At 44.2% G+C, this 27,820-nt stretch overlaps 1 protein-coding gene across 1 annotated transcript in view; it reads left to right on the top strand.

Annotated features, from left to right (window-relative positions):
* Positions 1-27,820, top strand: part of SPTLC2 (serine palmitoyltransferase long chain base subunit 2) — a 124,245-nt gene that overhangs the window by 19,432 nt on the left and 76,993 nt on the right. Inside the window, exons 2-5 of the mRNA XM_029059031.1 lie at positions 4,611-4,805; positions 17,337-17,491; positions 19,309-19,457; positions 22,750-22,874. Of these exons, the coding sequence (XP_028914864.1) occupies positions 4,611-4,805; positions 17,337-17,491; positions 19,309-19,457; positions 22,750-22,874 (624 nt within the window). The remainder of the gene's footprint in view (positions 1-4,610; positions 4,806-17,336; positions 17,492-19,308; positions 19,458-22,749; positions 22,875-27,820) is intronic.

Below are 27,820 nucleotides of genomic sequence, written 5' to 3'. Positions count from 1 at the left end.
TATAACTGTGCTAGGCAGCAAGATTGCCTCAAGCGAGCTGACCTGAGGTTACTTTTATGAGAAATTCTGGGTAAAATTTTCTTTCTTTAAGCAATTCTCAGTCAATTTGGCTCTCTCATGTCATCTCAAAGCTAAGACAGCCGTGGTACTGTTAATCTGGTCTTTTCCATGTAAGAAGTGAGGTGTTAAATCACAGACACTTTAATCTGCCTTTCTTATTCATTACTAAGTGGGCTCAGAGCCATTTTCCTTCGTCTCATTTTAATGAAATCATAACTCAACATTTTCAGTCTGATACTTTCTGGACAGTGGCAGATCTCAAACCAGAGAACTCTGAGGTCCTCTGAGCAGTCGTCTTCTGGAAAGAGATGTAGGGCTGACAGGGGAAGTCTAGTTGTTTACTAAGGGACGTGCCAGGCCCATCCTTCTTTTCTAGCTAAATCTAAACCATTACCCACTTGAAACCAGGAGAGGGTGTTTGAATCAGGAGGAGATTGAAGCTTGGCCTGGTAGAACTGAAGACTTGATGGTTCTGATTTTGATTTCTCTTCTGATCCACGGAAAGGCTGACTTCACACCTGCTCCCATGTGTGCTGACCCCAACATCACAAAAGTTTGATGTTTATGGAGATGTCTTTCAGAGTTGATCTGGTTTCACCGTATCTTTGGGTCCTTGTGTACACCGCGACCCCAAAAGCCGAAATTAGGCTGTCGGCTTGAGTCAGCCTGCTTTCACCTGAACCTGACTCTTGTCAGCGAGTGCCTCAGCAGAACCTAAGTCCCAGTTATCTTGGCGATCCAGTTGGGCTGGTATTCCCAGGACTCCTTGAATCTTGATGATGTGGGCACGGGGAGGGGTCGAGCCAACCCCGCGGCTCCAGGGAGCCGCTCCCCAGAGAGCCACGGGTGGGACTGGTACGAATCCCAACCCGACGGGTTAGTATGGCATCGGACCTTCTTTAGGCCCGCAGGGAGCCAAAGAACAACCCACGACACTTGGCTCACCCTTCTGATTCACTGGGGCTAATTTGCCTGGCAGGGAACCGGAAGCAGCTGAGGTGAATATTGGAATCCAGGTCTGTGCTGGGAGCCCTCTGGCTGCTTTTGTCCGTTGAAGAGAGAAGTGTCTTTATCATTGTCCATACCATCAATTTTAATGGTATGATGTCCATACCATCAATTTTATTTTTATTTGGTGGTCAGTTTGAGTGTTGGTTGTGTCCCTATCATCTAACATGGGCTCGTCCAGAATTTCCAGTTCTATGGAAACAAACCCACCAGTCTCTAATTTTTCTTCTATTATAAAATTTTTCAAGTGCAACTTAGAATTTATGTATGTATCATCACCTCCTGAAAAAAACCATATTCTTCTTAATGAGGCTTTAGCTCCATCCTACTGCGTTTAGAGCACGCTGATAATTTTCAACTTCCTCATTTGCCAACAGTTCAACTCTATGAACTTCTGTAGCCCCGTTTGGGTGTGTCTCAAATCAACATAGATATCTTGTAAAGTGATCCACCCACTGCATTCCTGAAATATAAATCTGCTGCACATCAGTTGCCTGGAGCTCACTTAAACCCCACATGCTGTTTAGTTTTTTAGTAGTACGTCCAGTTGTGGGAGTAGTTTTAAAACATTCCTACAGCTAAAGGGAACTTTGGCTCGGATTTTGAGATGCCCTTTGTCCATTTTCCAAAAAGTTATAACAGTGCTGTTTTAAGAGATTATTGGAATGCTTTTTCGTACAACCTAAACCTGTCATTTCACTGTAAATATTTTGCTTCGTCCCAACAAATGATTCTCATTTGTTTTTTTCGGATGCTGGGTCCCGTTCCAGTTGTTTATCTGCCTGGCCTTTGGATCTTCAAATGTTGCCAACTTGATCTTAGCTGTACTGTTACGGATCTGATGGCGAATTCTGGCTCACTATAAGACTTCTGCCCAAAGGCTCAAGGGCTAACTTTGCTCCGGCAGAGACCCCAACCAAGGAAGATTATATATTATATTTATGTTCATGTTTCATTCTTCATCCCGAACATAGCATTCAAAAGTCAGTGGGCCCCCAGATGTACTCTGTGGTCTTGATTTGTTTTTCCAGTGCCACACTTCCCTGAGCTGTCTTCTCCTTTTATGCTTCCCCATATTATTTAGCAGAAAATCCACAGATAAACTCTTTGACTCTCACGGAAATGCAAACATCCAAGTAACAGAAAGGAAAAGAAAGCGAGTATTGATGCACGTTAACTCTGCCTTAGTTCTGATACTTTCTTTTCTTTAACCCACCATTTGATTTTCATAAGAACCCGTTGGCTTGTTTTAGGCCTTGGTCTAAGGGGTCAGTGCTGATTTTCTAGGCTTCATTACAGCCAGGTGGAATCAAGTCTGACTAATCAAAACCTTCTGCCTGACCTGCCAGCTTTCTTTGTTTGTCCTGACGTTTTCTGCACTGGGGCCCGTGGTGTACTGTTTGCATGGGCCCAGCCCAGGAACCTGTGATCCGGCACTTTTGGCAAGAGCTGCAAAACTTTTTATGGTGGGGGAGCGGAGGAAGTTGAGGCTCAGGGAATGTGATCTTGGAAAAGGAGTCCAGTGACCTTGGAGGAGTCCCAGAACAGTGCTGAGAGCAGCCACCTGAACCAAGGAGCAGCGACCTAGGAAAAGGAGCTTCTCTTTCTCAAACAATCTCTCCCCACTCTTCCTCCACCACCCCCATCCAAGCTCCCAAGAGTTCTGTCCAGGGAAACCAGGAACCAGCAGTGGGAGAGGTACTGATTTTAAGGGGCCCAGGACACCTCCTGGTACAAAGAACTGTTTGATGTACCTGGTTCCTCCCGAAATACCTCCCCTAGTTCCGCTTGTCCTCGCTGAGGCCATCCTGTTCTCTTTCCTAATGGGTGGGAATTCATTTGGACTGGCTCAGGATCAGTTATTTGTTCAAGAATACCCAAGTCACCTACTTATTTTAGTGTAATCCCAAAGTAGAAAACAATGGCAAGTTGGTTTTGTGTTCTGCCCCTGCATTAAAAAAAACAAAAACTGCATGAGCCTTTCATATGGACAAATGAAGTACACCCAGTTCTCCTGCAATGCAAGAGCTGCGTTCTTGGAAAACTCCTTGTGCTGAAGTACTCATCCGGCCAGACACCACACGCTTCCATCCACCGAATATATACAAACTGCCTTTTTTAAAAATGGTATTTAAGCGCTTAATGTGTGCCAAGCACTGTACTAAGCACAGGGTTAGATACTAACTAATCAGGATGGACAGAGTCCCCCGTCCCACCTTAACCCCCATTTTTCCAGTTGAGGTAACTGAGGCACAGAGAAGCCAAGTGACTTGTCCAAGGTCACACAGCAAACAAGTAGCACAGTCAAAATTAGAACCCAGGGCCTTCTGATTCCCAGTCCCGTGCTCTCTCCACTAAACCACCGCTGCTTCTCTTCTGACACCAAAGGACACCAGCAGCCCAGCAAACTTGCATTATTCGTTGAAGACTCCCTAACAATCAGAAAAAAGGTGTCGTGGAAACTTGAGTTTTGGTGGAACTGGGCATGCAAAATGTTCCCATCCCACCACAGGAAAGACCTGACCTTTAAGTCAAGTTTTGGAGGCTGATGGTCTGCTTTGTGATAACTTTCCCTTCTTCCCTTTGCTTGATCTCACTTCCTTTTTCTCTTTGCCCTTTCATCAGGAGAGGCCAAAAAGGTGCAAGAGTTATGCTCCTTTCACTGCCATCTCTGACAGCAGAAGCTAAGGAGATTCTTGTAATCTTTGTGTTGGAGAACTGAGAAGTGTCAGAGGGAAAGATGAAAGGGAGCAGAAGCTGGGCTAGTTAGGCATCAGATGACTTGTGATCGATTATGACAATGAATTAAAGCTCTTAACGTTGTACTTTCTAAAGAGTGAATTTACTCTTTGTTCCGCCTTTCATGTACGTAGGGCAGGCATATCATTTGTGAGGGATTCTCCTTGGATGATCAGTCTCACATGTGGTAGAGACCTCAAAATGTTTGTGTTGGTCGTATCAGAAACTAGAATTACTCTAATGCCAACCTACTTGCTGTACCGTGATCTCCTTTCTCTCACCGCCAACCCCTTGCCCACATCCTCCCTGTGGCCTGGAATTCCCTCCTCCTTCACAAGACAGCCTGTCATTCTCCCCACCTTCAAAGCCTTATTAAGACCACAACTCTTCCAAGTGGCTCTCCCCTGCTTACTTTCCTTTCTACATGCCCTGTGCCCCTTAAGCAATTGGTATTCCCCCTCAGTCCCCCAGCGCTTATATACACAGTGGTAATTTATTTTGATGTCTGTCTCCCCCTCTAGACTAGACTAACTCTTTGAGGGCAGAGAACATGTCTAAGATTCTTCTGTATTGTACTCCAAGTGCTTAGTACAGTGTTCTGCACACTGTAAGCGCTCAGCTATTACCATCGATTGATTTGGTTTTACTCATTTTTAACAGCCCGGTATCAAACAAAAGAGTCAATTCGCCATCTAAGAAAGCGTTAATGGTATGGCTGGCTTTGCTCTTGAACAGGAAATCTCTTTTCTTTTTGGAATGGAAGTAAGCCACAAACTCTAATTGGGTTTTCATTTTGGTCCTAGGTTCATCATGTTACCCAAAATGGAGGACTATATAAAAGACCTTTTAACGAAGCCTTCGAAGAAACCCCAATGTTGGTTGCCGTACTGACATACGTAGGGTACGGTGTACTCACACTCTTTGGATACCTCCGAGATTTCTTGAGACATTGGAGGATTGAAAAGTGTCACCATGCAACAGAAAGAGAAGAACAAAAGGTAACAAGGACAGACAGTTCTCAGGTTCCTCAAATAGAAGTGTGTTGAGGAACTGCTTTTTAAGTTTCCTCATTTGTCCAGATAAAGGGGTTGCGTAGGCTTTTCCATATGCCGGGAAAATGAAAGGATTGCATGTTGGAACTAGAGGAAAAGCTCAGACATCAGGGAATTAAAGAAAACATTAAATAAAGCAAAAAGGCATTAGTCTGCCAGGAAACGACTGTAAATCATTTTAATGTTTGACTCTGAACATTGCTTATGGCCACAAATGGCTTTTGCTCCAAATCAAATGAGCAATGTCTCTTGGAGCAAATTTGGCCTCGCAGTAAACATTGTCTGTTGAACCTTTCCTTGACTTCAGCAACACTATAGTCTCTACTGGCAGTTTGGCCTTAATAGAAATGCGGAGACTTAAGCCTCTTCCATTTTATAGAGATTTGGAATAGTTATGAGGAGTATTCGTAATAACATTTATTGAGCACCCGCTTGGTACACTGTACTATGTGGGGCCTGGGGAAATACAGAATAACAAAGTGCCACGGTCTCTGTCCACAAGGAACTGACAGGCTAGCGGAGTTCTCAGAGTTTATTTGGGTTGTAAGCTCCTGGAGGTCACTAATCTTGGAGGTCTTGGTTCTGCTGTATCCTCCTGAGTCCTTTGCACTCAGTAAGTGCTCAGTAAATGCCACTGATTTGGCGGAGCCATTGGATGTTGCAGCAAAGCCAAAGCCGTACTGAGGTTCGAAGAGCAACTGAGTTCTTTTGGGAAGTTTGGGTTGAAAACTCAAGGCTCCCCAGTTTTACAAGTATAGTGATGCCTTGTGCTCTACTATAATTGAATGTATGTATGTGAGAACCACAAAATTGATTGTATTTGAGCGCTTACTATGTGTACAACATTGTACTAAGTGCTTGGGAGAGTGCACTACGAGAGAGTTAGCAGACCCGATCCCTGCCCATAACGAGCATACAGAACTATATTTTAGTAGTCTTTTGCTTAATAATCTTTTTGCATGAAACCAATTAAGAGTACTAATTGGGGCAAAGCAGTAAGGTTGTATGTTTTTTGTTAAGAGCTTGTTGAATCCTTCAGCCCCATATCCTCTCTTTTCTACTCACCTGCCACACTGAACCAAATTTTTTACTTGCTGTGAAGATATTTTTAATTCAGGCTTTTGGGAATGAATTTTCCAATGTCAGAGGTCTGGGAAAGGAAATGAGAAGAAAATTGGGTCGTTTAATTCAGGGATTTGGGGCGTGAATTGGTGTGGTTAGCATTCACCCATTCGCCTTACTTTAGAGTTTCTCTGCACGGCTTCTTCATGAGCTGATTTCCAGGCACGGGACCTATGACAGTAAGGATGGGCCTTGTGTATGTCAGCCCCCCTATTTGTTTAAATATCTCACACAAAAGGAGGAAATTGAACAGATTGTGCTAATAAGGATTCCTGGAAGCACTTTGTTTCTAGTTTCCGTCATGATGTGGTCAACTGAGACCTTCCTGGTAATTACTAAAATAACACAGCCTCTTAGGACAATTAGTAACACTGTTTTTTAGTGCATTTAAGATATTGGGGATTAGCGGTTTTGTCGATTCATAAAACTCTCCCCAGTTTCATGTAAAATACTTGATGTGATAGCTTGTGGGGTATGCAGGGTGAGCCTAGAATTCCAGTAGTAATTGGATTAAATCCAGAGGCCCCTCTCACTAAGTGCTGGCCCTGGCTCTAAAGCCTTTTAAGGAGTCCTCTGTTAAAGATTTGTACTTTTGCTTCTGTTCCCGTTTTCCACAGACTGCTAATAATATTGCAGTTAGCTTTGTTATTGAGTATTTGTTATGTATGGCCACCTCTGGTTTTTATGGGCTTTCCCAATACTGCTATAGATAATACTGCCCCTTGCAAAGTTTACTTTGGTTCTGAACCCCACCCTTCTCTTTTGTATTCAAAGCAGTCGAAATATTTCAGAGGTTGAAGTCAATTTGAATGTAGCATTAGATCGCAGGGAGATCTATTTAGCATAGATGATAGCTTTCTAGTATGTGAGCCTAAAGTATTTGATTGCTTCATAGGATGTACCAGAGAAAGCCTTTGAAAATTAGGCATTTACCTAAAAAAAAAAAAAAAACCATCTGGTTCAAAATATTTCATTATACACATTTGCATTGTCTGGTCGTGTTACTATTTATTGTGCTTTTCATTTTGGTCAATATTTTGGTCAATTTTTGTATCTTGGGAACACAATTGTGCACTTTCAGTTATGTGGGGAAACTATATTTTGGTAGTTTTTTGCTTAATAAACTATTTGTGTGGAACCAATTAAAAGCACTAACTGGGACAAAGCAGTAACAGTTGTGTGTTTTTTGTTAAGGGTTTGTTGAATCCTTCGGCCAAAAATCCTCTGTTCAGGTTTTCTAATCACCTGCCACATTGAACCACACTTTTTACTTGCTGGCAAGATATTTTCAGTTCGGGTGCCATAGATAATATATATCATGTGTGTATACATAGACTTATTTAGATTCAAATTGGAGGAATCCCAGGAGATTATGAAAATCTCTTTGCAAAGTTCTCTCCATTTATTGCCTGAAACTTAAGTATGTGACATCTACTAAATCAATAGCATGGGAACAAAGGTTAGTCATATGCCAGAGGGCTGTGAGTAACAACCCTCAAGTATATGCTTGCTGTCACCAACCTCAGTAAAGCAGGTTTTTCTCCTGTTTTCTGCTGGATTTAAAGCAGTGTATTTGTGCTAAACTGTCTCATAACTAAGGGTCCTGGAGAATCTGTGGTAATAGGGAGTTGGCAGGTGGGAAACGCTGTGGTGGTGTCATTTCCTGTCCTGATTCATTGCTGGGTTTAAATGAAAAGCAAACAAAAACCTGGCTCATACAGTGATACGCGGCTGATAAGTAGTTTGCCACCAAAGAAAGTCCTTTAGTCGTTATACTGATGTTAAAATTGTGTATGGGAAATTTTCAAGTTGCTCTGAGAAAAGACAAGTCTTTGGGAGGGTAGGGAGGTTTCCTTTTATCATTTTAATGTTTGCCGAAGCCTAACTCTGGATTGCTTGCTCTTATCAGATTGAGCAGGGTTTTGCCATGAAGTATACTCCTCGAACTATCTTGGTTTTCCTACCTCTCCCGAGGTAGGCAGGGAAGAGAACAAATATGCCCGTGGATAGTGGCTGTTACTTCTATAGAGTTGCTGGAAACAACGTATTTCATTTCACACTATGGGCCAAGTTCCAGACTAAAGTACAGGGTTTGCAATCTTCTGGCTCCCCCCGCCTGACTTTTCTTCTGTGACCTTTGGCAAGCCACTTAACCTCTGGGCCTCAGTTTCCTCATTAGACTGTGGTAATGCTGGAAAGTTTATATTAGGAATAAATGAGCCAATTAATGCTAATTGAGTTATTCTATAAATGCCTTTTAAAATAAGTCACCACTTCCAGAGCTGCTGCCTGTAGAAAGAAGGCCTTTTGGTGGGTGGGATGGTGGTCATTTCTGAGGTTGCCAATTTTCTGAAACCATTTAGTTATGCTTCAGACCTAACACTTAGATTTCTCATATCGGGAGGCATTGCTATTGGGCAAAAAAATCCACCCGTTGAGGGTAGATTAAAACATCCTCCAATCAGTCAATGAATGCTTACTGAGTACAGAGTAAGTGTTTGATCAAGTACAGTACAGCAGAGTGGGTAGTCACAATTTCTGCCCACAAGGAGCTTAGAGTCTACATGGGGAAATAGGCATTAAAATGAATTGCAGATAGGGGAAGCAGCAGAGAATCAGGGTATGAATATAAGTCCTCTGGGAATGGGGTGCTTAAGTGCTTAAGGGGCCACAGATCCAAAGGAGGGCAAATAGGGTGAGAAAACTAGAGTTTAGGCAAGGCTTGTTGGAGGAAATGTGATTTTAGTAGGGCTTTGAGGATGGGAAGAGTTGAGGCCCATCAGATAAGGGAGTTCCAGGTTAGAGGGAGGATGTGAGCCGAGAGTCCTTGGCGAGAGAGATGAGATCGAGGTACAGTAAGTAGACTGGTGATAGAGGAGCAAAGTGTACAGCCTGGGTTGTAGGCAGAGAGGAGGAACCCTTTCATAGCCTTCATTTGATATATTCTGCCTATATTTGGCTTGTATCCTAGAATATCTCAACAGCCCTATTGTTACGTGAGGCAGCACAGCTTCTTTAAATTTTTCAGAGGGGAAGTTCCCTGTTGCACTTGATTAAAACTGCCTTGACTTCCCAAATCAGCAAATTGACATCTGGACTGAGAATAGTTTTTTCCTTTTAGCCAGTTATCAGCCTAGTCAAAATTGGATTGATGTGGGCCAAGACCCACTCAAGGAAGACATGATGTTTTCTTGGGCAGAGAAAAGATCCCAAGGCAGCAAGGAGTGAAACTAAACACTTCACCACATTAACTTTTTAGAAAGAACCAGTATTGGCACAAAAACAGAGTTTGGCTCATAATAAGCGGTTACAAATACCATCATTACTATTATCATTATAAGAGAATGTGTCCCCCCTGATTCTCTCTAAAAAATAAGTCTCTTTAAATATCTTTTTAAGTAGATATGATTCTTTTTTAATTTGCAAATGAAATTTGAAAGTCCAGGGACAGTGGAAGGACCTGCGATTGTGCTTCCCAAGTGCTTAGTACAGGGGTCTGCACACAGTAAGCTCTCAATAAATATGATTGAATGAATGAATGAAGTATGGTAGAGATAAAGAAACAATGAGCATGTAGAGGGGAAAAACATAGGTGTGCAGAGTATCATAAAAATAATCAGACCCATATTGTAGGAGTGTAGGAAGCACACCATCCTGTTAAAAGTCTCTGTAGTAAAACCACAGATGTGTAAAGGCACCCCATTTTTAGCAGTGACAAAAATAATGAACAAATGTCTTATGACTTTTTTATAAAAAGATCTCTTTCATGCAAGAGCTTTCGAGACATCCTAGAGTTTGGAGAAGTGTTATCAATGGTTCCTTGATAGGTAATCTCTACTCTGGAAAAAAATGTCCAGTTGTCCCAATTCCCATTTCTTATCCAAAGGGAAACTTTCCAGTCCTGTAGGGGACTGTATTTTGAACTTTAATGTTAGAACTCAAAATTCTGTACCCATGAAAATTAGTTCTTGGTAGGAATTTCCTGGAAATATCTCCTGATATGTGTTCTTAAGTGCCTAATACAGTGTTCTGCACGCAGGCTCTCAGTAAATGCCCTTGGCAGTGATGATAATTTCCATTCCTTCTCTAGGGAAACAGAGTTGGATTTTTGCACTAATCACAGTTCCTGGCCTGGATCACTGGAGAGACCTCCTGCCTTTTTGCACGTGGGCCAATCTTTCAGCTCCAGGAAACTATGGAGATGGGAAATATAGGATCATCTCCCATACTCTGGCCGTCATTCCGCCATCTCGGCGCCGTTCTCAGGGGTGGTGTCCAGAGCTAATAGTGTGCTGGACAGGAGTTAGAAAGGCAGGGAAAGGGAACACGATGAGAAGCAAAGTGGTCTAGTGACTAGAACATGGGCCTGGGAGTCAAAAGGACCTGGGTTCTACTCCCAGTTCCACCATTTGTCTGCTATGTGACCATGGGCAAGTCTTCATTGTGCCTCAAAATGGGGATTGACTGTGAGCCCCATGTGGGATTTGGACTCTGTTCATCCTAATGTAGCTTGTATCTACCCCAGCATTTAGTGAGTGACATACAATAAGTCTTTAAATGCCAAAAAAAAAAAAAGGTGGCAGTGGGAAATAAGACAAGGAGTTAAGCACTGGGGAAAAAAAGTCATGCTCCCTACATAGTGCAGAAAACCTACCTTGCAAACAACAAAACTTCCAGATTGAAACTTTTTAGGACTCTGGCAGGGAAAAAAAATCTGAGCCTTTTGGAAACAAAATTCACAAGACCCATCTTAAAAAGTTTTTATATTTTTGTGTTCAGATACGGATTATATCCTTCATGTCCTCTGGCTAAGGTGCAATGAAATAAAAATTTCATGAAATAAAGTAAAGCATCTAGATATAAAATATTGAGGAAAACTTTAACCATGAGCTATATTGCTAAGAAAAATGCTAAAATGGGAACACATTTGTGGGGGATTGGTGTGCAGTTTTGCAAAGGCCTCAATCAGAATCCTTCTAAAATTATTTGTCCAAGAGGCCTTCCCAGACTAAGTCCTTAATTTCCCCTCTCTACCTCCCCCTTTGAGTCAGCTATGCACTTGGCTGTGTTTCCCTTAAGCACTTTGGTACTCACCCCACAATACTTATGTGAATTTTCTTATACTCTACTATTTCCCCTATTCCTAGTCTATTTTAATGCCTGTCTGGCCCGAAGACCATAAGCTCCTGGTGGGTTGGGATGACAGCTACCAACTCTGTTGCGTTGTACTTTCCCAAGTGCTTAATGCAGTGCTCTGCACTCATTGCACTCTGCACTCTGCACTCATTGCACTCTGCAAAATACCACTGTTTGATTGACAGGTGGTGTGGATTGTGTGCCCAGTTCTAGTTTTAGGTTTTTCAATGTCCTGTTTCCTCTTCTACACAAAATTGATAAATTGGACAACCAGTGAAGTACTAGACACATGACCAACTGGGGTTGAGGAAACCTGGGTCTTAATGGTGGTGTAGACTTTGTGAAATGTTGTCTGTCACAGGCCTGGCCTTGCCTCTTAGCTTCCCTCTGCTGCCTTCTGAGACCCGGCCCCATCTCCACATAGATACCACTCTCTAAAACTAGCACAGGGCTGTGAAATTTTCAGATCCAGAGAAAAATGTTTAGGGAGTTGGTGAATATTGCTGTGAAAGGGTCCTCTGAGTGTGTCTTCATACATTCATTTCTCCCACGAGATGTTTTGGAGGGTAACCTGTATCGCCCCTCTCCTGCTCTTATTATTATCATCATTATTATTATTATTAGAGCCCAGGCCACTTGACTCCCAGGCCTGTGCTCTTTCCAATAGGCCATAATGCTTCTCATTAGAATTGGTTTACTGCGGTCCGGGCCCCACCCCAGCAAGCACGTTCAAGAGCAGATCTGTAAATCACTCTCATATCAAGGAGGAGCCAGCACATTTTTGAACCTTTGTTTTCCAAGCACTACTCATTTTACAGACTTCACAACATCAGTGTTTAAACAAATTCAAAAATTCTACTCTGATCCAAGTCACAGGTACCCCATGCTTCTAAGCTAGAGATTTGGGAAAGGATTAAGCCTCATCTAAACAGAGCCGGCGGAACAACTGCTTAATAATAATTCTATTTATCGTGATTAAATTGTCTTGTTTTTGTCCATCTATGTCGTGTCCGTCCCCCCATTAGACTGTAAGCCTGTCAATGGGCAGGGATTGTCTCTCTCTGTTGCTGAATTGTACATTCCAAGTACTTAGTACAGTGCTCTGCGCATAGTAAGCGCTCAATAAATACTATTGAATGAATGAATAATTCTCGGTGGGACCAGTGCCTAGGAGGCAAGTTTGGTTTAAGAAGCTGATAAGAGTATCTGCCATTACTCTGTCACCTTGGGCGAGTAGGTTCACCTCTCTGTGTCAGCCTTCATCTGTAAAATGGGGATGATGCACTACCCTCTCTTAGGGATAAGGCCACACAGACCATTCCTGGGATTTTTCTAGGGATAGCACCCAACATTTTGCTCTTGTCAGTATTTTTACTTGTTGCATACTCATCATCAGCTTTGTGTTGAGTGCTTTTTAACATATGTAATTCCTACTCACCATTTTTTACCTTAAAGGATATTCAGGTATATATATGAATATATATACATGTTTGTGTGTGTGTGTGTGTGTGTGATTATATATCTACTCACAAGCAAATTTTGGGAGAAAGGCTTATCTTAGGTGCAGGAAGACCCAACCAGCTTTTTCCTTCTCTCCAAGGATTCATTTTCCTCCCCGCGTACTTGTGCCAAAAAGAACTTTGAACCCTCTTTCCGTCCCATTCCATATTGAACCCAGCAAGCAATAAATGTTGGGGGCTCAGTCTGATCTCGCACAAGTCCTTCAGTCAGTCGTTACTATTTATCGAGCACTCACAGTGTACAGAGCACTGTACCAAGTGTTCGGGAGAGTTCAGTTCAACAGAGTTGGTAAGTGAATTTCCCCCGCTCTAAACTGTAAGCCCATTGTGTACAGGGATTGTCTCTCTCTATTGCTGTATTGTACTTTCCAAGCGCTTAGTATAGTGCTGTGCACACAGCGCTCAGTAAATATGAATGAATGAATGTGTTCCCTGTCTACAGTGAGCTTATAGTCTAGAGAGGGAGTCAGATGTTAATATAAACAATTCACACATATGTACCTAAATGCTGTGGGGTGAATACCAAATGACTAAGGGGTATGTATCCAAGTGCATAGATGGCACGGAAGGGAGAGGGAGCAGAGAAAAGAGGGCTTAATTGGGGAAAGCCTCTTGTAGGAGATGTGACCGCAATACGTTTTGGAAAGTGGGGACAGTGGTGGTCTGGTGTAGTTGGAGGGGAAGGGAATTCCAGACCAGCATAGAATGTGAGAAGGGGGTCGGCAGTGAGATGGATGAAATGAGAGCACAGCGAGCAAGCTGGCACTAGAGGAGTGAAGTGTGCAGCCTGGAAGAAGAGATCTGTGAAGTAAGGTAGGCGGGGTGAACTGATTGAAGCCAGTGGTAAGGAGTTTCTGTTTGATGCGGAGGTGGATGGGCAACCATTGGAAGTTCTTGCGGAGCGGGGAGATGTGGTCTGACCTTTTTTTAGAAAAATGATCGATGCAGTAGAATGAAGTGTGGACTGGAAGGGGGTGAGACAGGAGGCAGGGACGTCAGCGAGGAGGCAGATGCAGTAGTCTGGGTGGGTTAGCATAGCATGGTAGCAATTTGGAGAGGAAAGGGCAGATTTTAGCAATGTTGTGGAGATAGAACTGACAAGATTTGGCGACAGGTTGAATATGTGGGTTATATGAGAGATGAGTCAAGCGTAATGCCAAGGTTATTGGCTTGTGAGGCAGGGAGGAATGGTGCTGTGTACAGTGATGGGGGAAGTCAGGGGGTGGGAAGACAAGGAGTTCTGTTTTGGACATATTTAGTTTGAGGTCTGCAGGATATGCAGCTCTGAACCTGAGAGGCACTAAATGATTGTCTAGTCCTCCCAAGTATGTGGGGTTTTTTGTTTTGTTTTTTTTAAATGCATACAAGGCACGTCTGGCATTTGTATAGTTGTCCTTCCTGTTCAAAGAAGGCACCACTGAGAGTGAAGTTGTGAAGTTCACCTGTGAGTGTGTGTGGGCCTGAAAAAGCCAACGGAGGATCCACAGTCACGGCCACGTTGGGCACACAAAAAGGTTGTCCCTTGTTTTGCTGTCGTGCTTAATGTTCCAGCGCCTGGCACTGATTTCTCTTTTGCCTCTTTGTCTCTTTACGCGCAAAGATTTTGTTTAGAGAGCCACTTCCTTTTTTTAATGGCAGTACGCCATGCAGGTCGTTGCTCAGCCAGTGATTCTCTGTTTTCAGCTGATGCAGCATTCTCCAACTTTTCAAGTGTTTGGTGCCTTTCAGAGACCACCAGGGACTTAAGACAGCCTTGGGTTCATTGCTTTATGTACTTCAGGTACTCAGTAGCTACCCGGCTCTGGCCCCGACACTTTGACTTGGCCCTTTCCCCGCTTGCCCGACTCGCCCTCCTCGGCACATCTCCCACTGCAGCAGCGTGCTGCTTTCTGCTTTTTCCTTCCGTTCCCCACTTGTTGTTCCCATCCCCAAGATGCACACGGACAGGGTCTCAGGCCCCGACAAAACCAGGCAAGCCCAGCCGAGGCCGAAGAACCCAGCCACCTTCCCTGAGTGTGGAGAGCTGGCCCCTCACTCCACAGAGGGCCCAGTGTCTTTCTGTCTCCAGCCTCATCTAGGCGAGGCACTCTCATCACCAACTTTTGGCCTCCCTCCTTCTCCTTGGCCCCCGGCACTGAGTGACTCGACTAATAATAATAATAATAATGATGATGGTATTTACGAAGCGCCTACTATGTGTCAAGCACTATTCTCAGCGCTGGAGTAGATACAAGCTAATCAGGTTGGACACAGTCCCTGTCCCCACATGGGGCTCACAGTTTTAAACTCCATTTTATACCTGAGGTAATTTAGGCATGGAGAAGTGAAATGACTTGCCCAAGGTCACCCAGTGGACAAGTGGCAGAGCCGGGATTAGAGCCTAGGTCCTTTTGACTCCCAGACCTGTATTCATTAGGCCCTGCTACTTCCCTCTCCTTGGCTGCCCACTTGGCTACCTCTGTGCTGGCTGCCAACTCTGGGAGCCAGAGTTCATTAGTCTCTAAGATCCAGCCCTGTGTGGCCTGGAGACTCTCTCCCCTCCCCACCTCTCCCCTGGGTGGGAACAGTCAACTTCAGGCACCCCCCAAGCCAACCCACCCAAACACAGGGAAGCGGCACATAGGTTTGGAACACTGACTACAGTAAAACCTAGAAATGCCCATTGAAATAGATCTGGGTTGCTTTTCTGCCATGTTGCTGGTGTGGCGCTTTAATGGAAGAGAAGCCGCACCCACCACTGCACTAACCCTGGACTCTCAGCTCTTGGTTAGGAGCCTGGGCAGGAGGGCGGGCAGTCCTCCACCCCACATTGAGTACTGGCCTGGGAAGCCTTCCCCAGAAGTTAGCGGAGGTCTTTCTGGGGGTTTGTGTCCATTTACGGGGTGTCCATTTTCAGTCCCATCCTCCCCATTTTTTTCAAGTCTTTGGATGGTACACATACTTCCAGTCCCTCTCACACTCATCCTCCTTAGGGACAAGCTACACACTCCCCAAAATATTGGACTCAGTCATTACATAAGGTCTTAATTCAGTTCTTTTGTGGGCAGGAATGTGCCTATTGTGCTCTCTCAAGCACTTAGTCGATTGCTTTGCACATAGTAAGTGCTCAATAAATAGGATTGAATGAATGAAGTAAGCATCCAATACCATTGATGAATTAAGAAATAAAAGGAGTTGACCGTACTTGAACTACCGGAGAAGTTCTATCCTTCTGTTGTCAAGGTGAAACTAAAGAGCTAATCTCCTAACACAGTTTGGGAGGAGGCGGGGACTCTTTGTCATTCTTCTCGGCTCTGACTTTGGAAGTAAATGTATCCAGTTGGGAAACTAGGCTGATTCCACACCCCACCACCCCCCGGGCCCCATTCGAAGACTGTGAAGGGAAATATAGTGGAGCCCCATGCAAAATGAGATATGTGAATTATATGCTATTATTGAGTTCCACACTATCCTATTTTACACTCAGCTCCCTAGTACAGTAAGTAGTAAGTAGCACAGCCATTGATTAATATAGTCTTCCATGATTTTATATGATTAGGTTTTCAAGGAGGTAGCTGGCAAGACCAGTAGGAGATAGAGTATTGTGGTGATTGCATGCTCTGAAATTTATCATCTGCCCTACTATATTCCATAGCTTCCTTCAAATTATTCTATCTTTCATCATCTGTCCTATTGACCCTCTCTTCAGCATCACCTGTGCACTTGTCTGTCCCCTTTAAAGCACTTAATCACTCCCCGCTTCCAACCCCACAGCACTTAGGTACATATGCTTATGCCTTATCATTCCCCTAGCTGAAATTGGTTTTGATGTCTTCCTTCTCCTCTAGACCATAAGCTTGTTGTGGACAGGGATCGAGTCTACCTAGCGGATTGTCTATTACTCTTCCAAGTGAATAGTGCTGGGCTCCACACACAAAGTGCACAGTAAATACCACTGATTAATTGACCGAGACCAGTCACCGAGACAACCAGAGAAATAGAATAAAGACTAGATGAATAGAGTCAAGATTCTTTATTCTGCAAAGGCAAAGGCAAAACCTGATTAAAGTTTACACAGTGGACAACGTGGACAGAGAGTTATTCAACAAAACTCCCAGTTGAGAATGTGAGCGCATCCATTGAGGGGGCTAAACAAGGAAAAGGAAATACAACTTCAAACAAGTTGGGGCAAAGCGTGGTGCCTTTGGCAGGGAGTTGTGCAGAACAAAGAACTTTTTTCAGTGTCAACCAAATAAGCAGCGAAATATAGTCCAGAGTGTCAAGTTTTTAAAGTAAGAGTAAAAATGAAGGTGGAGAAGATTGTGTTGATTTGACAACAAAGCATCAGAATTTGATGATGAATCAATCAATGGTGTTTATTGAACACTTCCTGCGTGCAGAGCACCACTAAGTGCTTGGGAAAATACAGTGTAACAAAGTTGGTAGACAGGTTCCCTGCCTGAAATGAGCTTACAGTCTAGAGGGGGGAACAGACATTAATATAAATTACAGCTGTGTACGTAACTGTCCTAGTTGATCAGCTAAGCAAAGCCAAAAATTGTGCTTGATTAAGAATTACAGGTATTCAGTATTTTTGGTCTTTGGTTAGGTTATATCAGTTTTGGAAATGCTCACCATGGTTATGTCAACATCCTTGAAAGCCTTAAAATAAGTTCTCAGCAAAATTTATCAAACATATCTGCTTGCTGCTTGTTTGCAGGACTTTGTGTCACTGTATCAAGATTTTGAGAACTTCTACACAAGAAACCTCTACATGCGAATTCGAGATAACTGGAACCGCCCGATTTGTAGTGTGCCTGGGGCCAAGGTGGACATCATGGAGAGACATTCCCAAGACTATAACTGGTCATTCAAGTGAGTCTGAATTGGCAGTGACTTGCCCAAGGTACCCTTGGCTGGGAAACTATCCATTCCACCTGGGAGAGGACATGAGAGTAAACCGAGATGGGCTTCCAGGAAGTGTCGGGAGCGTGGTGTGACCGTAACATGTTCCGGGGGTTACTCCCCCACCAGTGGAAGCTGTGGTCCACTGCTTAGGCTCCTTGGAAGTTTGGGTTCCTGAAGACTTTCAGGAGAGCTCTGGGGCTCCCCAAGACCGCTGAAAGAGTTTGGGGCCGAGACTAACCTACCTCTTGGTCCCAAGAAGCCTCAAGGGATTTGTTGTTGTTGTTGTTGTCATTGTTTTGTTTTTTGTGGTATTTAAGTGCTTACTTTGTTCCAGGCACTGTACTGAGAGCTGGGGTAGGTAGCTCAGGTAATCAGGTTCAGTAAGAGTATCGGATTGGGATAGCCTGGCTCGGCCGGGACCACTCAGGACCTCTTGAGGTTGCCTTGGAAACACCCAGTAAGATTTGAGAAACTGGGATGAGCATTCAAGAAAGAAGAGTGATCAACTAATTGAACAGAGCAGATTCCCTGGGACATCCCAGCCCAGTCTGAGGCCTTTCAGAGCTGTTCTGGGGGCCGGAGAAAATGTTTTTGGTTTAGAACTACAACAGGACCGGAAGGATGGACTAAATTCAGCATTGGAGTCTAAATTGAGTTGACTTATATGGATTAACAAATTAGATTAACAAGTGTGTTCTAGTCCTGAGAGATAGTAGTCTCTCAGTGTCTGTGTATCTGTATCTCTGTCTCGGCTTCTCTCATACCAAGATACAGATGGCTGTCCCTGTCTGTCTACATCTGCCTTTTATAAAGGGCAGTATCACAGTTTTTTGAAACAATGATAAATTATAGGTTTCTCCTCAGCAAAATCAGTACAGTACCATCCATACTTAGCTGAGTCTAGGGATGTTGCTTGGTAGCTGAGAACCAGATGAGCTGGGAAGCAGTGTGGCCTAGTTGATAGAGCACGCGCTTGGGAGTCAGAAGGACGTGGGTTCTAATCCTGACTCTGCCACTTTGCTGTGTGATCTCGGGCAAACTATCTCACTTCTCTGTGCCTCAGTTACTTCATCTGTAAAATAGGGATTAAGACTGTGAGGCCCATGTGAGGCAGTGACTGTGTCCAACATGATAACTTTTGTATCTACCCCAGTGCTAAGTACAGTGCTTGATATATAGGAAGTGCTTAACAAATTTTTAAAAATCAGATCCATTACTTAGGAAATGGCTTAACATTTTGAAACTTAATTTTTATGGCCTATACTGCAAATGTAGTCTTTTTCTTTAATTTTCCTTAGTGTAAAGTATCCGTTTTTTTTAGTGCAAAAGCTATGTCCAGCTTGTCAATCCTGGAAAGTCCTTTTAAAAATTTCATGTAAACTCTAGCCATGGTTTTTTGTGCCGGACAAATATTTGTCAAAAACTAGAGCCAGGAACTGAAAGAGCCCGGACTTGGGAGTCAGAGGTCATGGGTTCTAATCCGGGCTCCGCAGCTTGTCAGCTGTGTGACCTTGGACAAGTCACTTCACTTCTCTGGGCCTCAGTGACCTCATCTGTAAAATGGGGATGAAGGCTGTGAGCCCTACAGGGGACAGCCTGATTACCTTGTATCTACCCCAGTGCTTAGAACAGTGCTTGGCATATAGTAAGCGCTTAACAAATACCAACATTATTATTATTATCATTATTATTATTATTAACAATAGTTATTGATGACTCTTGTGATTACCACTGAGTTGCATCTTTCTGTGATCTATGTTGACTCTTTTCTTATTGGAAAACAGGTACACGGGGAATATCATTAAAGACGTTATCAACATGGGTTCCTATAATTACCTCGGCTTTGCACAGAATACTGGCATGTGTGAAGAAGCAGCAGCTAAAGTATTACAGGAGTATGGAGTGGGTGTGTGCAGTACCAGGCAAGAGATTGGTAAGTGTGGCCTTGTATTCTACTTGTTCATGGATGCAGAATGCTTTGGAAATTTCAAAGATTTAAAATTTTAAACTCATCTCATACTAAAATGCTATACTTAATTAAAAATGGCATATTCTGAGAAAATTAGACAACCATCAAATGTGCAGTGTTCTTGGCAGAATTTTCTCCCGTGCTGACGTTGTCACTGCAGGTACTTATAGGCAGACTTTTATCTCTTGTAACTCAAAGTGTGTTAAAGGTGAGTTGGTTTGTCAAATCAGAAGGATGTGAGTTCTAACTCCCAGCTGCACCACTTGTCTGCTGCGGGACCTTGTGCAGGTCACTTCACTTCTGTGTGCTTCAGTTACCCCATCTGTCAAATGGAGATTGAGATTGTGAGCTCCATGTAGGACAGGCACTGTGCCCAACCAGATTGGCTTGTATCCACTCCAGCGCTTAGTACTGTGCCTGGCATATAGTAAGCACTTAACAAGTACGGCTGTTGTTATTATTATCAAGTTGACCATTTGCTATTCTGGAGTGTGGGTTCGAGCCGTAATATCTCAGTCATTTTTGAGAAGCACCTGTCTTCTGGAAGGGGGAAAAGTACTCTGTCACACAAGCAGGGTCTCTGAGAATCCACCTAATATAAAGCTTCGGTTTCCATTTCTTACATCTTTTCCTTAATATCAGAATCAAAACATTCCTTCATGTCAAATCTCCCCACAAATTGTGATCCTTATTTGGGTATAGGAATATGAAAGAAGAACAGCTTTGCTCAAAGACAAGGTTTGTCTTATGCAAAGAGACTAATAATCATTCTTGTTGTTATTATTGTGGTGTCTGGTCTTTGGTGCTTACTACGTGCCAGGCACTGATATGAACCCTGGAGTAGAAACACAACAATTAAATCAGAGTCCCTGCCCCACGAGGGTCCCAGTCTAAGGGGGAGGGAGAGCAGGTATTGAACCCACATTACAGATGAGGAAACTGAGGCACAGAGAAGTTAAGTAACTTGTCCAAGGTCACGCAACAGCGAGTGATAAAACCGGGATTTGAACCCAGGTCTCCTGGCTCCCAGCCCCCTGCTCTTTCCACCGTGCTGTGCTGCTTCGTGCTAGACTGCTTTGAGAAATTAGGTAAAGCTTCAGTCCAGAAAAAAAGATGTTTAAAGGACTAAAAATCCCACTGCTTAATCTTAAGGTCTGGTCACCTTGAATTTCTATAAGTCATGTTGCACATACACTCTTTTCCCCTTCAGATTTATTTGGCACACCAAAATTTCCATTGGCCATGCTCACATTTATCAGGACCCTTCTTCACCTCCTTGTTCTACTCTTCTCCATGTCATTAGCGTAAGAGAATCCAAGGAGCAACGTGCAGTATGTGCACTCCATTTCCTACCCATTCACAGCCCATGAAACTTAAACAAAAAAGAAAGAGAAAGGGAAATTAGACTGTTTCCTTTTTCAGCACATTCCCTAATTTTCCATAGGCTTATCCCCTCTTTTGCCCATGGCTGGGCTGCTGAGGTTAGAAACACCCTCAGAGTCCATCTAATGCTGGGATTGTGTTTGTGAAGAACGCTGCTTATAAGAAAAATCTGCTTTGTAATTTGTGCAACTTGACAAATATGTACACACATGTTTCTTCCATCGTCACATCATGTTCTCTCCAGGTTGATGTGTGTTGTTGGAAGAAGATCCCGAATTCTTCAGAGATCGAGCCAAAATGCCAAAAAAAAAGTACATTATTTCATCGATAGTATTTATTAGATGCCCTTGTGTAGAACACCATCCTGTACACTTGGGAGTGTACTGTGGAATTAGGAGGAAAGGGGGATATGTACATGAGTTAGTGCTAAAGTATAAGGATATGGAAAGTATGTCCATAAGTGCTGTGGAAAGTTGTGAGTGCCAAAGTGCAAAGGTAGTGCCAAGCTGCTAAAATGGCGATTGGGGTATTTAAGCTGGGGAGGCTAGAAGTCATTCAGGGAGAGCTGTAGTCTCTCACTCAATCCAGTGAATATAAAGGGAGAAGAGAAGGGGATCCAGAACAGAACCATGAGAGAGACCCACAGTTGGAGGGTGGGTGGCGGAGGAAATGTCGGTGGAGACCGAGAATAATAATAATAATAATAATGTTGGTATTTGTTAAGCGCTTACTCTGTGCTGAGCACAGTTCTAAGCACTGGGATAGATACAGGGTAATCAGGTTGTCCCACATGAGGCTCACAGTCTTAATCCCTATTTTACAGATGAGGTAACTGAGATACCGAGAAGTGAAGTGATTTGCCCAAAGTCACACAGGTGACAGGTGTCGGAGCCAGGCTTAGAAACCATGACCCCTGACTCCTTAGCCCGAGCCACGGCCAGAGAAATAAAGGGAGAACCGGGAGATAACTGTGCCAATAAAATCAAGGCTAGAGAGGGTTTCCAGGGGAAGGGAGCGGTCCACAGGATTGAATGTACCTTGGAGGATTAGGATAGAGTCGGTTCGATTTGGCAAGAAGGAGGTCATTGGTGACCCTGCAGAGAGCGGGCTCAGAGGAGTGCTAGAAGTTTGTCCCCGCTAAATAGTAAATGTCTTGCTGGCAGAGATCACATCTACCGACTCCTACTGTGCTCTCCCAGAGGCTTAGCGCAGTGCTCTGCACATCGTAAGCCAGCGCACAAGTACCTTTAATCGATTGAGTCGAGCAGGCAGAAACCAGATCATCAGGAAAGGAAGTGGAGGTGGCAAGTGTATATAAGCAATATGAGGAATCTGGGCAGAATGGAAGGAGGAAGATTTATTGCTATTGTTCTTGTCTGTCCGCCACCCCCGATTAGACTATAAGCCCCTCAAAGGGCAGGGACTGTCTCTATCTGTTACCGATTTGTACATTCCAAGCGCTTAGTACAGTGCTCTGCACATAGTAAGCGCTCAATAAATTCTAAAATGCTAAAATACTACTATAAGATGGGGTGATCGCTAGAGTGAGCCCTGGAAACAGAAGTGAGTGTAATAGGTTCATTCGATCCAGAAAGAGTTCATTGCCATTTGGTATCACAAGACCATGGGGCTCAGTCATCAAAAAGAGCACTCGTGCAGGGTAAAAGACCGCTGCCTTTGAACACCTGAGGCAATCCGAAACTTATCGAGTTCATCCAACAAAAACAGTCTTTATAAGAGATTCTTCATGGTATCATTCCCTTCATAGTTTCTGCAGCTGTGATCTGTGAGATGTCTTTCATCTCGGAAGAAGCTGTAAATCCTTCTTCAACTAGAAAGATTTGAATATTCACTTGGATTATTTCTCCCAAAGGAAACCTGGACAAGCATGAAGAGCTAGAAAAGCTGGTGGCTAGATTCTTGGGAGTGGAGGCCGCCATGGCCTACGGAATGGGATTTGCGACCAACTCGATGAACATTCCTGCTATCGTCGGCAAGGTACAGCAAAAACGGCTCGCATCCGAGACTATCTTTTATGGCTCTATTTAGAGCGTTGGACAAGTTTTGGCCTGTCCTAGAATCACCTGTACATACCATAGCCATTTGGATCAGTTATACCCTCTTTCTACTATTTTCCTTATTTTTCTCTTCTTCCCCCATCAACCAGGGATTGCTTTGAACTCCTTTGAGGTAAATGAAGGCAATACATTCCCTAACCCCTCAAAACTGTGACTCCGTAGATGGAATGCAAGCATCATTTTGAACTTCTGTTTTTGCAGAGCTGGTGTATTTCCCATTGATTCTTAATGGAAAGCGCTTTTTGAAAAAAAATTATTTTTTAAAGAAATAGACTTGCGGCAGAATAAACTTTCATCATAGCTAATTATGCAGCAGGTGATTGTACCTTGTGGAATCCTACCATCACTGTCGATCACTATTGTATTTAATAGTGTAGCTCATTCGGTAATTACATTTTATAGACAGAGTTTCTCGCGCAGTACAAGATGTGTGTGGCTTTTGTGCAACAGCCTGATGTAAAGGTTGGCTCCTAAGTCACCTTAAGTGATCTGTTGCATCTTCCTTCCTTAGGGCGGAATCACATTTAAATCAATTTAGGAAGATGGTTGTCTAGTCTGTTCTTAAAAACCTCTCTTGGTCCATAACCTGTTCTTCCAGTTTGTGGGGAACTTTCAGAGGAATCTCATCCGGGCTAGCTGCCCGACAGAAGGACTCTGCTCCACAGGTCACTGCTCTGAAGCCCTATTGGATCAGATGGGACCCCAGTTGTGGAGAATAATCACAAGTATTTATTGTGCACCTACTGCATGCAGAGCACTCTACTCTGCTTCTCAGAGGCTACATTAGAGAAGCAGCACAGAATACTGGAAAGAAGACCGACTGGGAGTCAGGAGACCTGGGTTCTATTCCTGGTTCTGCCATTTGCCTTCTATATGACCATGGGCAAGCCACTTCTGTCCTTGAGTTTTTTCATATTTAAGTGGGAATTATCATCAGTGGTATTTGAGTGCTTACGGTGTGCACAGATGTACAGAATTGGCAAACATGTTCCTTGCCCACAGGGATTGAATATCTGTACCTCCCTCCCTCTTAAACTCTGAACTCTATGAGGTACAGGGACTGTCTGATTTGGTTGTCTCCAGCATCAGTGCAATGCTTGACACATACTAAGCACTTAGCAAACACCACTTCTCTGGGCCTGAATTTCTTCATCTCTTAAAAAGAAATGGGGATAAAAGACCCATTTGCCTTCTCCCGTAGGCAGAGCAATGCTTTAGAAAAATGGTCTCGGCAGCGGAACTGGAGAGGAGAGACTGGTGGCAGGAAAACCAGCGAGGAGACTGGTAGACTAGCCAGGACTGGGCCATTCAGTGAATCAGTCAGTGGCATTTATTGAACACTTACCATATGCAGAGCACTGTTCGAAGTGCTTGGGAGAGCACAATACACGAGAGGAAGCAGACGTGTTCCGTGCCCATAATAAGCTTGTATTTAGAAGATATGATGATAGTCTTGACCCGGTGGTGGTCAATGGAGGAGATAGTCAAGGGTCGATACAGGAAATGCTGTGGAGAAAAAGACAACAGGACTGCACACCAGCTCCAAGTGGCAGTGAGAGGTTAAGATGCTCACACCACCCAAGAGCCCCCGAGGCCCTCCTACCCGCACCCAGACCTGACAAGCTCCCCCGGCCTGGGCTCGCAGCAATCCCCCCCATCTAGTGCCGCAGAGCAAGGATGAAGCAGCAGCTCAAGGCTGCGCTGTTCCCTGGGTACCAGAGTCCCGAGACTGGTCACCCCAGAGCAAAACCGGTCACCCCAGAGCAAGACCATCAAGCCCCTGCTCCTTCTGTTCTCCCATTCATTCATTCAGTAGTATTTATTGAGCGCTTACTATGTGCAGAGCACTGTACTAAGCGCTTGGAATGTACAGTTCGGCAACAGATAGAGACAATCCCTGCCCAATGACAGTCTCACAGTCTAATCGGGGGAGACGGACAAAAACAAGAAAACATAATCACTATAAATAGAATCAAGGGGATGTACACCTCATTAACAAAATAAATAGGGTAATAAAAATATATAGAAATGAGCACAGTGCTGAGGGGTGGGGGAGGAGCAGAGGGAAATGGGGCTAAGCTGATGGGAGGTGAAGAGAGAAAGAGGGAGGAGCAGAGGGCGGAGAGGGAGCAGAGAGGGAGCAGAGGGAAAAGGGGCAGCTCAGTCTGGGAAGGCCTCATGGAGGAGGTGAGCTCTCAGTAGGGCTTTGAAGAGGGGAAGAGAGTTAGTTGGGCGGAGGTGAGGAGGGAGGGCATTCCAGGACCGCGGGAGGACGTGGGCCAGGGGTCGACGGCGGGATAGGCGAGAATGGGGAACGGTGAGGAGGTGGGTGGCAGAGGAGCGGAGCGTGCGGGGTGGGCAGTAGCAAGAGAGAAGGGAGGTGAGGTAGGAGGGGGCAAGGGGTTGGAGAGCCTTGAAGCCAAGAGTGAGAAGTTTTTGTTTTGTGCGGAGGTGGGTAGGCAACTACTGGAGGTTTTTAAGGAGGGGAGTGACATGCCCAGAGTGTTTCTGCAGGAAGATGATCCGGGCAGCGGAATGAAAAATAGACTGGAGTGGGGAGAGACAGGAGGAAGGGAGATCAGAGAGAAGGCTGACACAGTAATCCAGCTGGGATATTATGAGAGCATGTTGGAATTTGTTGGTATTTGTTAAGCGCTTACTATGTACAGAGCACTGTTCTAAGCGCTGGGGTAGATACAGGGTAATCAGGTTGACCCACATGAGGCTCACAGTCTTAATCCCCATTTTAACAGATGAGGTAACTGAGGCCCAGAGAAGTGAAGTGACTTGCCCACAGTCACAGAGCTGACAAGTGGCAGAGCCGGGATGCGAACCCATCACCTCTGACTCCCAAGCCTGTGTTCTTTCCACTGAGCCACGCTGCCCAGCATTCCCTCCTCTCACACAGCATAGGGGAAACTAAGCAGAGGCACGGCTTTCCAGGTTTTAGGATGTTGAGCCTCCTGCGGCTGGGGCTGGGGTCTCCCCAAGGCTCTTCAGGTTGGCGCTCACGTCCTGGAAGACCCATTCCCTGTGAGGCCCCGCCCCTAGTGGCTCTCACACAGGGAACGGGGCTGACAGGGATTAAGTCTCAGGTTGCTCTGAGCCCCCTTAAGACTCGGCCTTGACGCCTGCCGATCCCATCCAGACCAGCCTGCCCCAGCAACAGAGGAGGCCATGCGTGGGAAAACGACTTGTTAAAAATCTTTAGAACACTAGAAAGGCCGTGGATAGTTGGTTTTTATAGCTAAGGTCTGCTTACCTGGAGCAGTGGCAGGCAGCAGAATGCTCACCTCCAAGATTTGTCTTTTACTGACATGGTCTTCTCAGTTCACTGATTCTTCTGCTCGTTCCTTTTTGCAATCCGTTGTTATCTTGTCTTTGTCTGCTCCCATCTAGATTGTGAGCCCCATGGGAGGCAGGAACTGTCTGATATGTTAAATTTGTATCTGTGCTCATCACAGTGCTTGATTCATGTTTTCTTTAATAAATACCATAATCAATTTGCAGGACGGGAGAGTTGAACCAGAGTTAAAGAGCAGTTACCAGTAGAACTGAGTGGGGCAAGATACCTTAGGGTTCAAGGAGGATTAGCATACGGCAAGGAGTAGGTGATTGGTGACTTTGGAGAGTCCAGTCTCAATGGTAGAAGGCACATGATGTGGAACGGTGAGGCATGGAGGGCATGGGATAAGTCAAACATATTGAGCGCTCACTGTGTGCAGAGCACTGTACTAAGCACTTGGGAGAGTATAGTATAACAGAGTTGGTACACCAGAGCTCATATCTATGTCAGTCTTGATAAATCGATTTCTTCCTCCTACTCAGACTGAGAGACCCATGTGGGGACTAGATTACCTTGTCTCTACGCCACCATTTAGTACAATCCTTGACACATAATAAGTGCTTGACTAGACTATTATTATAACAAGCACCAGAATGATTCAATTACAAAGAAACAGAAGCTGATATTCTTACTGGACAAAAATCAGGTAGTAGGACTAATAAATCAGTCAGGGAGATAACATTCCAGGAGAACTCCACCTTCCATAATGTTGTGTTTGGGCACTGTTTCTTCTCAACCCCTCTCATCTTCCTAATGAAAAAGTCATTAAGGAAAAGTCAACAAAGAACAGCGTAGTTATGAGGAATGGCCACCCAGCTTATAAACCTAGAGGTACAGAAGTGTAAATTGGAGTTTTCCAAATATCTGGAAGCTTGAGGGTGCTCAATTTTGGGACAGCATTATTTTCTCTGTGAGATTAATTCCATCAAATTGATGCCTTGCTCTTGTGCTGGTGTGAACCTTGCTTTCTCGGTTTCTTCTGGATGTTTGTCATCACTGCTCCACCAGAGTGGATTGGGTAGTGTCTCAGTTTGCCTGGGGAAAAATCAACCAACCTTTTGTTTGGTCTCCTAGACTCTTGCTCATTATCTGCTACCTAATGTAATAATATGCTGCCCAGGCCAAAAGCAAACACAATCTTAGCTCTAAAAGCTTCTGTTACAAAAGCAAACATTACAGTTGTCATGATATTTAAATCTCACTTTAGTCGGATGGCAGGGTGGTTCAGACCAGTAATTACATTTCAGGACTAGGCCCTTGGCTTATGTGTTTCTGAATGTTTTCTAAGAAATACTTGGAAGGGATTGGGCGAAGGCGGCAGAGTCTCCTTGGCAGATGAGAAGAGGGAGTCTGATTCATACATGGGGACAATAGGAAAGACCATCTAGAAATGAGTGGGAGAAAGGAACAAAGAGAGTAGTTAAGCAACACGGTTGTCTAGAGCCAAAACAGTAAAATAGGGAGGAGGAAGAGGAGGAAATGAAATTGCCGAGAAGTGATACGGAACTGGATGGCAAAGA

The sequence above is a fragment of the Ornithorhynchus anatinus genome, chromosome 1, assembly GCF_004115215.2.
Source record: "Ornithorhynchus anatinus isolate Pmale09 chromosome 1, mOrnAna1.pri.v4, whole genome shotgun sequence".
In the NCBI taxonomy this organism is placed as follows: domain Eukaryota; kingdom Metazoa; phylum Chordata; class Mammalia; order Monotremata; family Ornithorhynchidae; genus Ornithorhynchus; species Ornithorhynchus anatinus.
Note: the sequence above shows the minus strand (reverse complement) of the source record. Positions and strands in the feature narration are given on the sequence as shown.